At 37.6% G+C, this 15,394-nt stretch overlaps 1 protein-coding gene across 9 annotated transcripts in view; it reads left to right on the forward strand.

Annotated features, from left to right (window-relative positions):
* col11a2 (collagen, type XI, alpha 2) overlaps nt 1–15,394 on the forward strand; it is a 63,773-nt gene that overhangs the window by 20,945 nt on the left and 27,434 nt on the right. For 5 of the 9 annotated variants that reach the window (XM_077009524.1, XM_077009527.1, XM_077009525.1 and 2 more), the window contains exons 7-22: nt 1,338–2,498; nt 4,149–4,277; nt 7,108–7,329; nt 8,947–9,000; nt 9,237–9,278; nt 9,467–9,529; nt 9,750–9,824; nt 12,521–12,607; nt 12,895–12,951; nt 13,159–13,212; nt 13,332–13,385; nt 13,513–13,566; nt 13,671–13,724; nt 14,124–14,177; nt 14,497–14,541; nt 14,748–14,801. In XM_077009524.1, the coding sequence (XP_076865639.1) occupies nt 1,338–2,498; nt 4,149–4,277; nt 7,108–7,329; nt 8,947–9,000; nt 9,237–9,278; nt 9,467–9,529; nt 9,750–9,824; nt 12,521–12,607; nt 12,895–12,951; nt 13,159–13,212; nt 13,332–13,385; nt 13,513–13,566; nt 13,671–13,724; nt 14,124–14,177; nt 14,497–14,541; nt 14,748–14,801 (2,259 nt within the window). The remainder of the gene's footprint in view (nt 1–1,337; nt 2,499–4,148; nt 4,278–7,107; nt 7,330–8,946; nt 9,001–9,236; nt 9,279–9,466; nt 9,530–9,749; nt 9,825–12,520; nt 12,608–12,894; nt 12,952–13,158; nt 13,213–13,331; nt 13,386–13,512; nt 13,567–13,670; nt 13,725–14,123; nt 14,178–14,496; nt 14,542–14,747; nt 14,802–15,394) is intronic. The other 4 variants (XM_077009530.1, XM_077009531.1, XM_077009532.1 and 1 more) reach the window with 4 other exon arrangements.

Below are 15,394 nucleotides of genomic sequence, written 5' to 3' on the forward strand. Positions count from 1 at the left end.
ATCCCAACACCTAGTGAGCTGTCTACATAGACAGCGTTTAACATCATAGTGTATAGGCTGTCCCAATTCTTAGATATCTTAAATATGCTGCCTAGTATATTTATAGTATACCAAGTAGCTTATCTAATGTGAGAATAAAAATTGTGATAAAAACAGGAATAGGAGAATGAATTGTGCTGAAATGCCGATGCAATGCTTGAATCACAAGTTTCATACACTGGTCGAGAACAAGATGTGATCGCTCTCAATAATGTGCCTAAGAATACATGTCGGTTAGAATGCTGCCTACTTAAACATTGCCTACATAAACAATGCCTATTTAGACAGGTCACTAGGTTTTGGGACAGACCCTAGGTTTATCCATATCCATCTGTCTGAGCACACTAACCATATGTTTTCTTTTTTCCGATTTGAAAATATGGTCAGACCTGATACATTACGTTGTTCACTTCTCTGTTGACTGGAATGTAGATAGAATAGATATATAGAGTACATTCTACTGTGTACTGTATGCATCATGTGACTTAACATTAAAGTGACTTAAAGTTACTTAACTTTAATATTTAGCAGATCATGCTGAAAAAGTCAGTATTTGACTCATGCTACTGCATGTCTCTTAAGGCCACCCTTCTGCCTGGGCAGACTTAACCATTCATATGGTGTCTACACTATAATGAATTCATTTATGATGTAATTTATCAGTTGTCATTTAATGGATAGTATTGTTAGTTTGTTAGAGCTCTATGAATGGTGAAATATGGCTGCATTGCTTGTTGCTATCAGCTTCCTATCTCAATATGCCATCATCTCTCTCTGTACAGCTGGGCAGCACAGTGTACCAGTCATGTATTGGTGTAATCAACAACATATGAGCCTATTTTTCTCAGTTGCTTGCAAAACACAGGCTCTGAGTCCTCGTACACACAAAATCACTGCTTTTTAATACAGATCATGGCATTATTGGAAAGCAGTTAAAATCTGGATTTTAGTTTCCATAACCCATGTGCTCAACAATTGAATGGATTTTACTTTGAAGAAAAAAAAAACAGTAAAGACCATTAAGTAAATACAGTATTCACTGGTATAAAGTACTGTATCCAGTAATGCCTGTGACATCTCAGTCAGTCACGCAGCAATCTTAATGTCATTATGTCATCAAACACCAACCCTTGTCTTTCTCTCTCCTCCTGTCCTTCCCCACTGCTTTCAATCCCACCCATCCCTGACATCTGTTTCTCTGTATTTTTTCCCCTTTACTCTGTCTACCTCAACATTACCAAATTACAAAATACACATCCAATTATGCTTAATAACTGAATAAATTATAAAACATATAGGACAGCATGACCACCAAAGTCAAATCTACATTTGCCACTGAAAAAACCAAACCAAACAATGCAAAACTTGGACCAAAATCAACTAAGGATAAACATGGTCCTGCCAAGCCAACTACTTCAACTAAAACAGGACCAGCCAGAAGTTCCACAGCCAAGGCAAAACCTCCTACTGCCCAAATTTTACTCTCAAAAATTAAGCCAATTATAGTAACTAAACAAGGGTCTAATTCAAAAGCCACATCAGTTCCTAAGGCTGGCAGAGATAAAACATCAAATAGCAATAGCAAAGCAGATCAAGACAAAAAAACTAGCAGCACATTTAAGCAAAATAGTGAGAGTAATGGCCATGGCAAGAAGACTATGGTGTCAAAAGCTACTGGTTTCAATAAAGGTAAAGCTAACAGGAATGGTAATGTAAATAACAATGGGAAAGCAGCTATTTCTAAAGCCAATGGCCAAGTCAATATTAAGGCAGTTGAAGTGAAAAAAATGTACAGAGCCACTAAAGCTAAGAACAATGCTGATGAGAAAAAAAAGAATGGTATGAACAACAGAAAAACAACAGAGGAGATTAAATCAAATGTTGATATTAAAGCTAGTGGCAGTAGAAGGGCCACTGATAAGAAGGCTAATGGCCTTGAGAATGTGGGAAAACCAATGAAGATTGAACAAGAAATGTTGGCTGTTGGCAAGTACAAATTAAATAAAGCACAGGTTCCTAATGCCAAAACACAAAAAGCTGAGAAAGCTAAGAGTGGATTAGCAAAAACAGAAGTTGCTAAGGAAGCAAAAGCCAAGAGTATCAAAGTTAAATCTGAAAATATTGATGACAGTAAGACTAAAATTACTAAAATTGAGTCAGTTAAGGTGAAGCCTGACAAAAATGAGAACAAGATCAAAGTTCACTCTGCAAAGGAAACAGTCAAACAGACTGTCAAAATAAAGAAAGTGACAACCCTAGCACCTCAACCTGCTCTAGCCTCTGTGCCTTTGCCTGTCCCCATCCCTCTCAAGCCAGAGAAACCCAAGGTGTTGATAGACGTCAGTAACACCAAATCAATGTCCAAACAATTCCCACCCTTCGACAAGGCTGCAGTCAGTGGTACCACCATCTCCGCTCCAGAAAAACCCAAGAAGAAACCAACCAATGGTTATCAACAGGTACAAAATCAAGAGCCCATGTTGGCTGTCCAGAGCTTTATTTCCAACCTCATCTTGTAGACAGCTATGGTCTGCATTCAGAAATTAGCTCAAAGTAAAAGTGCCTTCCTAGAGTCATAATATTCTAAATAGGTCTTTATCACTATATGCTGAAAAGAATATATAATGTGGACATCAGACTTGACTCTGTGGTGCTTTACAGATATAGCCCCAGGTCTCATCCTTTTAGCTTCTCATTTAGCTAGGTTTTACACACAGCAAAACATTTGTAGCTCTGTATGAAATCTGCAATGTCAGTGTAGTTAGCCTGAGTATTAGCCCATAGGCAGTTTGAACTGCTTTTGAAATTACATAATTCAGATAGCCAGTCTACTATATCATATAAAGTTACAATGGGTAAGTGGTTTTTTAATGGTTTTAGTACACTATAATTAATAGAAGCCTACTTCCTAAATGCATTTACTTACTAAATGCATTTACTATTTGTTCAGCTTTTCCAAGATCTATTATTCCTCTCCTAGGCTTACTATATAAGTTTAAACCTGTTTGTATTTGCCCATACATTAACTCACACCTACCCAACAGAGTTTGCGCCAGAGTTTGCACCATACAGAGTGTAACGCTGTGGTGTGGGCAGGACCAGGCATGATACATGTATTGAATTACAAAAAGCTAAATGGTTCAAAATGGGCCACATTGCTAAGGGGCTCAGAATACTCAGGCTAAATAAAAATAAAAACAATTCATGGTTATCTAATAGGACATTTGTACTGCATTTGAAAATGACAGAATTTTCACAAGTTTGTTCAGCTTCACAGCTAGTGCTGCTGTAGTGCTGGCAATAGCTGTATTTTATATATTTTATTGACATACATGCATTGTGGATTAGGAACTAGAATACCATGTAAACATTAGAGATGATATTCTGGTTTACCAGGAATGAGGTTGGAACATACTGACTAACTGGACCTTCTCCACTGTTTCATATCAAATTATCTTGGTGATATGAGAAACGATATAAAGCAGAATAAACTATGACACTATTGCATGACTTCATGTATAGATTTCTGTCTGTTTTCCCTTTAATGTACTTACTAAAAGTCTACTAAAACTATAGTATAGAGTTTCCATGACAGCATGCAACATTTCTTTATGTCTGTTCCTAGGCCTTTTTCTCTTATTCATTTTCTGTTCATTGATTTGAAATGAATATGAGTAAAGCAGTTTCAACAAAACTAACAAAAATAAATGTGCATTTATTACATATGACAGTTGCAAGGAGCTCCTTAGGTATATAATCGTTTTAAAAAATGAATGCAGTAAATACTTTGTGTGATCAATAATTACTGTTTTCATTAAAGCCATTTCACTAAAGCTCCTCACAGAATTCTCAGAATTGGCAAAAATATCTAAAAACATTTTAGGGTTAATTCCAAGACATTAGTTTCCGTCTTATATTTCTTTTTTACTCTCATTTTATTATGAGTTTAGGACAATTGCATTTTGCCAGGAAGTATGTTGTTTCTCTGGCAAAGGCACATTGTTCTTTCCTTGCTGCATTTAAAAGGTTCATCAAAGCTAACCAGTCTCTCTGCTTCAAATCTGCATACCTCCACTACCGATCCTATCCTCTTTTTGGCCTACCCAAAGGATGTAGAAGCTGCTAATTTTGAGGCTGACCACACCCCCACAGAGATGGATTATTATACCATCTTAGATGAGGAGGCAAGCCGACAGCCAAAAAGTGAGGTGACTGCAAATGAAGTAACCATAGGCCAGGTAACCTATTCACTCTAGACTGCTAAAGATTATACTAATAGCAGTAGCCATTTAAGAGACCTGTTACAATGGAGGTGAGACCAGCCCATGTACAATATCTCATAATACCTAACAGTCTATAATTAGCCCTTATCTTTATTAACATTACTCTGTAGCCACTAGTGCCATGAAATCTGCTGTAGTTCTCCCAAAAAAGAATGCATAGCATCATTTTTTATCTGATGTTCTTTGGTGACACTTGTTTAATACTGCCCAATATTTGCTTTTGTTTTTATATCGAGACCATTATCCTGAAACGCTAAATCTTTAACCCTCTACTGCACGCATTATTACACCAACATGCAAAAAATTTTTACAGTGTTTTTTATCACTTAAAATGAACTTAGATTTATATATTTAAAGTTTTTTTAGAAATATTTATTTTTTAAGGGGTACGTTTTGGTACGTTGCCATATGGCAACATTGTGCAACAATGGAAACAAGATCATACAGATCATAGAACTTTCATAGATGAGTATAATTAGTTTTGTTCACTGGAAAATGTTACAATTGATTAATCAATGAGAAATTTGTAATAAAAAGTGACATCTCATTCCTAATCCATAGGGTTCAATATGACGTTGGTCCACCCGTTGCATCTAGAACAGCTTCAACTCTTCTGGGAAGGCTGTCCACAAGGTTTAGGAGTGTGTTTATAGGGAATATTGACCATTCTTTATAAGCGTATTTGTGAGGTCACATACTGATGTTGGATGAGAAGGCCTAGCTCTCAGTTTCCGCTCTAATTCATCCCAAAGGTGTTCTATCGGGTAATGGGCAGGCCAGTCAAGTTCATCCACACCAGACTCTACCATCCATGTCTTTGCGTTACTCCAAGGACCTTGCGTTGTGCACTGGTGCACAGTCATGTTAGAAGAGGAAGGGGCCAGCTCCAAACTGTTCCCACAAAGTTGGGAGCATGGAATTGTCCAAAATGTCTTGGTATGCTGAAGCATTCAGAGTTCCTTTCACTGGAACTAAGGGGCCAAGCCCAGCTCCTCAAAAACAACCCCACACCATAATCTCCCTCCACTTGTACATGCATGGCTTGGATGCAGCTGCTTGTCCATGGAAACCCATTCCATGAAGCTCTCTGTGCAATGTTCTTGAGCTAATCTGAAGGCCACATGAAGTTTGGATGTCTGTAGTGATTGACTCTGCAGAAAGTTGGCGACCTCTTCACAGGTCTTCAGCATCCACTGACCCCACTCCGTCAGTTTACGTGGCCTACCACTTTGTGCCATTTATCTTATGACATGGTACACAAAAGAATAAACATATTTGTAAGCATATAAGCATATCTGTAAACATATCTGTCTAGTCCTACACCATTTATCTATCTATGTGTCTGTCTAGCTCCACTGACTATATTGTTCCATTGTTGCACAATGTTGCCATTTGGCAACGCACCTAATTTTTTGAATAAAAAGACAATATTATCATAATTTAAACATTTTTCTAATAAAATTAAGTCATAACGCCCCACAGAATCTGTCAGTATTTTTTGTAATGCTGTAAATGGACGAAAAAATGGCAAAATCATTGTAGATTGAGCAGCTCTTCGTCAGGTGACCTCAGTATGGGAACAGTGTGGGAAAAAGCACGACTTTGGAAGGAATAAATGTCATGTGATGTCCCCCAAGCACATAATTGGTTAAACTAAGGCCCCAGGTTCTATGTAAAAGCCAATCAGTATTGAAGTTTATTTTTAAATACCAGGAAATTGCAAAGAAATGGTATGTTGCCATATGGCAACACCGTGCAGTAGAGGGTTAACATTTCACCATCTTGGCATACGAACATTAAATCTTGAGAAACATGGGTCACCCAGGAATGCTTGATTTGTTAATATAAAATGGATATCATGCATTGTTTTTTGGACAGCTAATGATCTCTTGAGATTTTCAAAAGTAGATTTTATTTCAAAATTAAGTATTTGTATTGGAGTTATTTTGTTTGTTTGGTTTGGTTTGGTTTTCAACATATAAGCAGTATTTAACAAATAACCACTTAGCCAGGTTTGTCATTATCAACTGCATTTAAATAGTTTACAGTTAGATTTAGAGTCTATGTCCAGATGCACTGGAAAATGGTAAGTACATTAAAATGCACTTTAGAAGCAACCAGCTTTAGAATGCAAAACACCAGAGTAATATACTTATTACTTAAAGAGAGTGCATTATCATTTACTTGTGTGATTCTGTGTTCTCATGTTTTAGGATGAATTATATTCATATGGCAACCCTACTTATAGTTTATTATGGTGTAATATAGAATCTAATAGTAAGTAAACTGTCAAAAGATTGCTATTGTTTGTTGAGGCACAGTACACAAGATTATGGTGAAGCATTTTACTTTATCAGTCGGCTACAGTCACAAACCATGGTCTTGAGAGTATATTAAATGGACAAAGAGACATGACACTCAAAGAAATTACCAACCTTAAAATCTAATGATGGAAATGTGTATATTATAGACTATTTAGTAATTGGCTATTTGTTACTTTCCATTGTTATGCGGTAAACCCACATTAAATCAGTATTATGTGTCATTCTCAGTGTCTGTATAGAAGCAGGTAAGACTTAATATTATTTTTCTAATTTTTTTGGTCTCCTTTACTTCTCTCTTTACTTTACTCCTCTTCCTTCACTTTACTACTATTTCCCTTTACTGATTATTCTTTAATTCTGCCCACACTAATCGATCCTTCTTTCTATTCTAATGTTTCATCAAACCACATCCTGTCCTGCTGTTATCTACCCTGCTGCCATATTCTCCATGGCATACCCAGGTGGAGGAGACTCTGGTGGGTGAAGAGATAGAAAAGGCCAAAGCAGGGAGCGAAGGGGTATCTCAGACACCAGATGAGACTTTCACTGAGGAGTATGTCACAGGAGATTTTGGCATTAAGGAGTATGACTATTCCTACAAGGATTACAACGAGCCCAGCCTTGAGGGGAGGACTGAGGATACCATGGGTCCTAGCCTGTCTGCTGTCACAGATGAGAGGGGTGTAAGTTATGTCATGCTTTATAGCAAATTTCTTTGAAGCTTGCTGTAAAAGCGCTGAGAGCTGAAGTAGGATTTGCTGTATTTCTGAACTGTACATACTGTACTTGCAAAGGCATCTTACAGAAGTACTACGAGACTGGACATCACCTAAACTGTTCCTAAGCACTACTGTGTTTATTAACTTAAGGATTCAAGATTTTTTATTTAAAGTAATGCTTTAAATCTTCGTCGATCAAATCAGAAAATGCTTCCTGTCAGCACCAGTCTTAATGCCCTGCTGAAAGATCCCACTGCAAACATATATACAGTTTGTGACTGAAGTACCTTAAGTTTTGCAAAAGTTGCCCTTATGCTGATGTGATCAGAGACAAATTTAGCAGTTATACTACAATAGTGTATGAGGATGTATGTAGAGGAATCTGGTCCTAGATCATTGCAAAAGGATAACTTTCTTCTCAAAACAGCACCACAATTATTTATTTATTTATTTTTATTGTACTTCAGGACTGTTCTGTATGTATGGGTATATATACTCAGTAGATACTGCTCTGTATTTATGGGTGTATAAACTCAGCAGACGCTACTCTGCCTAGATTGCAAATATCACCTGCTATCATGGATGAACAATGCAACATCCTTTTCTGTGTTAGAGAGATACAGGTATTTGAAACATCATTTAAGATCCAACAACTATTTGGAAATAATATACAGTACTGCTGACTGAAAAACCAAAGTTTTTACCTCGGCTTCATATTTAGCTTAACTACAGGGTATATGGCCACTTTTCTTTATGACTTACAAGCAGAGCTAACAAAGTGCTCGCTTGCCAATGACCTCTTTCCAAGACTTCCTTTAGACAACCCTTTGAAACCCAGACCAGATCACTAGGCGCAGAGTGACATACACTAAGTCATTAAGCTAAAATTGTTTAATCTATAGTTTTATAGTTATCCTAGTTTTGTAGTCTTAGTCAAATTTTTGTTTATCACAAATTAATAGTGATAATTGAGACAATGCAGTAACTTTACAGACCTGGTGATCCTTCCAGTTTCAGTTTTCATACCTCTGCTGATATAAAAGGAACAGTATCTGAGGTGTAAGTAACCAGAGATATGTTGGATTGCACCAATGTTTGGATGTTTACTACTTTATGCTAGTACATACAATCCTTTTTAAACCAATGTTATTATTAATTAGTTATTCATTGCAAAATCACACAAAGATTGGTGAAAGTAGTGTTAAAGTGTTAAAGAGCTTACAGAGATAAAATGAATGCTCTACTGAATGGTGAATATGGCACTGGCATGTATCTTGCAGCTCTTAAATACACTGAGGCACATATGCACTGACAGAGAAGTTGGCAAGGAAAACTCTCTGTGGTTAGAATCTTCCTATTGTATATGGAAGATTCTGTCTCTCTGTCTGATGATGCTAATGGAAGACCATTAGCAGGAAGTGCTCCAGTGCAAAATGTTTGTCAAGTGCTCACAATTCAATAGTTTTTATTTTAGCCTCTTTTTGACATGGAGTTTGAGTTTTTCTTTCAGTCCAAGTCCAAAGTTTCTTTCTTTCTGTATTGACTGTGCTGTGTTGTGGTCTGCATATCTGTTCTCCTCAGGCTTCTATTAGGTCCCAGAAGGGAGAGAAGGGAGAGCCCGCTGTCCTTGAGCCTGTGAGTACCATCATGGAATTTGGTTGGCTTTAAAGGAGCTTGTTTTCAGGGTCTAAGAGGAAAAAAAGTGTCAGGTTTGCAGTGAGATAGAAAGATATCCTATTAAAAAAAAATCCACAAAAATCTCCTGGGTGGTATTATTCCTAGCATATGAAAGGTGCCACCACATTGCACCTTCTGGGAAGAAAAATGTAATGTTAAATGACAACTTCTGTATTATTGTTTCTGTCTCATAGGGCATGTTAATTGAAGGACCACCAGGACCAGAAGGACCAGCAGTAAGTGTAACATTACTAGATCATTTAGACAATAAATTTGCATATTGACAAGAAAAAAGTTAAGTTTAAAAGTACATTTCACTTAATTACTGTTTTATTCTTTTGCAGATTTATATGTACTGCAAGGGAAATGTATTGCTTTTTCACATTTTTCACAATTATATTTTCACAATTCCTCTTTATTGTAGGGTCTCCCTGGTTCCGCTGGGCCTTCTGGACCTCCTGGGTCTGTGGGTGATCCAGGCGAGAGGGTTAGTTTGTACTAAAAACATGTTGTGTACTCATATGGGTATGTTGAATAACATCTTGTAATACCTACAATTTTGATCTTTATTTTAGATTTTAATGTAATGTCCAAACCTGCATTGCATTGCAGCCAAATGCTTTTGAAATATAGACCATGTGGCATTCAAATTAAATAAAACAGATACTGGTCACAATATCTTAACTTGTAAATATCATGTTTTTAAGGGTCCACCTGGTAAGGCTGGTCTGCCCGGAGCAAATGGCATCCCTGGACCTCCTGGATCATCTGTTATGCTCCCTGTATGCGTTTTGCATTCCTTCTTTAATCTCTTTCTTTGTCTTTCTCTATGCATTTCTCAAATTAGTATTTATCTCTGCTTTTGGGATTTTATATCCTCCGAAAGATGGATAAAACACTGGAAAAAACAAACAATTAGCAAGATTTGACAGATTCTTTGATTTATGCATCAGATAAAATAAGTTTGGAACAAAAAGAAGTTCTTGATAATTAAGGAATGCACTTAATGCTTATCTACAATAAGTATTTTTTTACTATATCACAGGGCAAATCGTCAAAAATAGAATGCATGTAGAGAAATAAGTCATTATAAGTCTGGAGTGTAGAAAATGCACAAATAAGAAAAAGATGGGTCTCTTAAAACTTTGAACTGATGTGTGAAATTGCCAACACAGATCCATATTGATTTGCTTAATAATGCATTCAAATGATGTACAAAGGAAAGTAGAAGGTAAAAGCGCAATATCATAAACAACAAATAATTTGGATGGGAAGGGGGACAGTGGTTTTCACAAATACATTTCAAATAAAATAGAGAGTAGGCCTTATAGGTTTATAGAAATGCATCAGAATATCAAGTCCAAGGCCCCCCCATGCAATCATTGCCAGTAAACAAAAAGAGCTGAGGCTGTAGGTACAAGTCTGGAATTAGTGCTACTCTATTCACATTTTGCATTTTTAAATAAATAAATATATGGATTTTAAGGTCAAAAGTGCACAATAGTTTTACTCAACCACAGCTTCTTTATTAATAACTCCAGACTCAGAGCTACAGCACCATCTGCTGCCACCTTAGTAACACATATTTGCTAATAAATATAGTGCCCCCATAACATCCTAAATCAACAATAGGTCTTCCATCATGTAAGGAATCTATGTTGGGGCGTAATTTAGATGAATAATACAATTATGGGAGATGCATTTATTTTTTATTTGGTCACCATACATACTGAGACTAGTCATGTGAATAAACGTGATAATTGTAAACAAAATGTGTGGCATGTGATCAGAGAAAAGTCACAAAATGTTTGAAAGCAATATATAAACACATGAACAAAGAACACTCAGACAGGGAGGACAAAATACTTGGGTGCAGAGAAAGAGGCACTGCTGAATCATGAACAGACCCACATGATACAAGTGGATGCACTCAGGAAGGGCATATAGCCAGAGAAGCACATGGCTAGGTGGGGACATAAGCAATGCATGGAGGATCAACATAGATGAGAGGGAACTGTTATAAAATCAATAAGGTGAATAAATAATTTTACCTATTTTATATTTCACCTTATATAGATAGATAGATAGATAGATAGATAGATAGATAGATAGATAGATAGATAGATTATGATGACCTATTGGTGTGTTATTCTAGATCTACTGCATAGTGACGATGACCTTGGGATTCACCACAATCATTTAACTCAGCACCTGCTGTCTGTGCATTTTGTCTTTTTATTATTTTTATTACATTCATATTTGAGTCTCACTATGTATACGTTTGCTTGGGTGTTTTACTTCCATCCATACATCCATCCATTTGCAACCGCTTATCCGGATCAGGGTAAACAAAGAGGGCCAGGTTTCCCTCTCCCCAGCCACCTCTTCCAGCTCTTCTGAGGGGATACTGAGGCATTCCCAGGACAGCCGAGAGATATAATCTCTCCAGCGTGTCCTGGGCCTCCTCCCAGTTGGACATGCCCGGAGCGCCTGCCCAGGGGGCATCTGGACCAGATGCCTGAACCACCTCAACTGGCTCCTCTCTACATGGAGGAGCAGCGGCTCTACTCCCAGTCTCTCCCAGATGACCATATTCCTCACCTTATCTCTAGGTTTAGGGTTAGGATTAGGGTTAGAGAGCCCGGCCACTCTGCAGAGAAAATTTAATTCTGGCTCTGGATGCTGTGGGACTGCCCTGGCTGACACATCTTTGTAACATTATGTGGACATCGGGGGCAGAGCCTCTGAATTGGCAGAACAAGGTGGTGGGGACCGGAGGGTGTGCTCCAACTTCCCCTGGGATCACACTCCTCAGCCTCCCCGGTAATGTCTATGCAGGGGTTCTGGAGAAGAGAGTGTGGTCTATATTTGAGTCTCGGTTGACAATCGAGGAACAATGTGGGATTCGTCCCGGTCATGGAATCAGGTTGTGGAATGCACCATCTTTTCACCCTTGTGATGGTCCAAAAGGGTGGGATTGAGAAAATCCTCGAAGTATTCCTTCCACCACCTAATGACATTCCCAGTCAAGGTCAGCAGATCCCCAGCCTCACTGTATACAGTGTTGGTCAGGAACCGTTTTTCCCTCCTGAGTCGCCTGAGGATTTGCCAGACTCTTCTTGGAGCTGACCAAAAGTCACTTTCCATGGTTTCACCAAACTCTTCCCACACAGACAGTTTTTGCCTTTGTGACGGTTTTACTTACAACTGTTTTTTAAACGCTTGGCTTAAATTCTAAATGAATTGTTTTACATTTGAGAAAACATACAATGTGACTGTAATATATCTTCTTTTGTGATGTCACTGTTGTAAGGGCTGTTGTGAGGGCTGTCAAGTTTTATCAGTCAGTATTTAATCTATGCTGGGTTTAAACTGCTATGAATGACCACAAAAAACACACATAGACATATATAAAATTTCTAATGAAATTAAGGTAATTTAGCACAAAAATAAAATAAAACACATTCTGATCTAATAGTTCCGCTTTGGACAAAGTGGTGGAGACAAGGGTCCCATCGTCTCAGCACAGGAAGCCCAGGCTCAGGCCATCCTGTCTCAGGCTCGGGTGAGAAGTTCACATGTCTGTTCCCTCACACTGGGAGAAAACAGTGTTGTATATACTTGTATACTTGTAACTTGTATATAGTTGTAACGGGAGTATTGTATATCGCTATGTGTTGTATTAATCTAGAAACTCTGATGGTAATTTGCATGATTTTCAAAAGATGTACTGGACTCCATTTCAAATAAAACTGCTAAATTATTAGAAATTGTAAACCCAGTAGTGTAGAACCACAATGAATTAGCAGGTAAATTGTGCTTTTGGCAAAACAAGTTTCATCTTCCACTTAGTTGGCTCTGAAGGGGCCACCTGGACCAATGGGCTTTACTGGCAGACCTGGACCCCTGGTAAGAAAATCTATGTTTTAAAAGCCCATGTTTAATATATATATATATATATATATATATATATATATATATATATATATATATATATATATATTAGATACACACTGCATGCATTTCTACATCATTAGAATCTGAATACTGACAAATCAATTAATATAATGTGTAGCTCATTATGTTACAATAATTCTCTAACTGATGTTTTAATAGGGATCACCTGGCAGCTCAGGTTTGAAAGGAGAGAGTGGAGACCCAGGTCCTCAGGTTAGAGGATGTTGTAGAGTATGAGTATAAAAGTAAAAAAATATATGTTAGTTATATCAGCCATATATCCTATGCTGCTGGATGGTGTAACATGCACACTTTATTCCTTTATTCTGCAGGGTCCAAGAGGCCCACAGGGATTGTCTGGTCCTCCTGGCAAATCTGGAAGAAGGGTGAGAGAGCATATGTGTTCTAATGTGTTTAAAGGTTTACTAGGACTTACAATGCTGTTCCAACATGAAACTATATGTCTTGGTGATTGGGATTTTGTGGTGTTTGTCATATTTCTGGTACTTACAGGGCCGTGCTGGTGCTGATGGTGCTCGAGGAATGCCTGGAGAGCCTGGGATTAAGGTAAGAGATTTATCAAACAGAACAAAAATCTGGGTTTTTTCTGCAACAATTTCTATAGGTGTAATAATAAAATTTCTTTCCACATTCCGGTCTATCCATTTTAGGGTGACCGTGGTTTTGATGGTTTGCCAGGTCTGCCAGGAGACAAAGGTCATCGGGTAATTGCAATCTTCACATCAATGGTTATCACAAAAGGATTTTACAAACTCACTGGATCCTTGAACCTTCAACATTTACAATATATTAACATATACAAATTATTTCACACAAAACATACACAACACATATGGCACTGAAATAAGTAATACCAACTGAAGACCATTCAATTATTCAGTCAGAGATGTATTTGGCTCAGCGCCAGACACCTCATACTTCAAATAAATTGGATTGCTAAAGGAAATTTACACAAATGAACTAATCTAAAATGGCCTGGGTAACTATATATGTTTTATATAGTTTGTGATTCCAGTGTGTAAATGTGTGTTGTATGTCTATTATACTATACTGTTTATTCTAAGAATATTGACTGTTTTCAAGGCAATCTCTTTTTTATCCAGGGAAACCCTGGAGGAATGGGGCCAATAGGACCCACTGGAGAGGATGGAGAAAGAGTAAGTACCATGATCAGAACTTTGTCCATTTTTGGAAAAAAAAACTGCATATTATTTGCAGTCTGCATAGTATGTATGATATTAATGTCCCCAGTATTTTGCGATTGATAACATGTACAGACTTGGTTCAAACCCTGCACACTGTGCAGCTGGATAGGCTCTAAGCCCAGTGTTCATTAATTGGATTGTGTGTGTTTAAAAATGAATGAATGAATATTGTATATTACTACGTATTACTCTTACAATGTTTCATAGTTTCCTTGAATCCTTGAATACGTTCTTAATTTCTTCTGTTGTCAACAACCTCTGCCTTTTCCAGGGAGATGATGGAGACGTTGGACCCAGGGGGCTTCCAGGAGAACCAGTGAGTATTCAGGTTTATCAAAATGAAGGAAAAAAGCTCTAGAGTTAAAACTAACTATCTTTGGAGAAATCACTTTCATAATGTAATGCTTTGCCTTAGATATTGTTTTTCTCACATTGTGAATTCTGAGCTATGCATAAGTTTTTAGTTTTTATGTGTGGTATTGAACATTCCATGACTAATTGTGGGGTTTTTTTTGTGTCTAGGGGCCCCGTGGTTTATTGGGGCCTAAAGGTCCATCTGGAATCCCTGGACCTCCAGTGAGTATTTAGTACAAAGATGTCATTATGGAAATTTAATTACAATTTAAGAGGCATTATTCCACCTTTAAATAGATGCTTTGTAAAGATATTCAGCTTTGTCTTTACATTACTGTATATTAATCAGTGTTGCGAATAACGCCGTTAAAAATAACAGTGTTAGGTAACGTCGTCATTTTGTCAGTAACGGGATAATATAATTAGTTACTTTTCCTGTCGTTACAACGCCGTTTACGTTACTGGTCATTAAAAGCGGTGCGTTACTATATATTGATATACTAATGCGAGCGGACCGCTGCCCAGGCTAGTGAGGAGTAACAGATCCCGATAGGTCACAGTTCTCGGTGTAACACCTGTTTAACTTAACAAGTCAGTAAGCGATTGGCTAAGGCAGCGTTATGATAGCCAATCAGAGCCAATGTTTTTACACGCGCGCCGAAGCACACCAGTGACACGACACAAACGGAGAAGAGACAGAAATGGCGTCAGGTGCAAGCCGAAGAAAACTAGAACTTTCAAGGCGATATAAACATTATTTAAGAAAATACTTGAAGTTCCTGAATGTCTACCAGACTGGGTATTTGATTTATTTA

Source organism: Brachyhypopomus gauderio, chromosome 6 (assembly GCF_052324685.1).
Source record: "Brachyhypopomus gauderio isolate BG-103 chromosome 6, BGAUD_0.2, whole genome shotgun sequence".
Classification (NCBI taxonomy): Eukaryota; Metazoa; Chordata; class Actinopteri; order Gymnotiformes; family Hypopomidae; genus Brachyhypopomus; species Brachyhypopomus gauderio.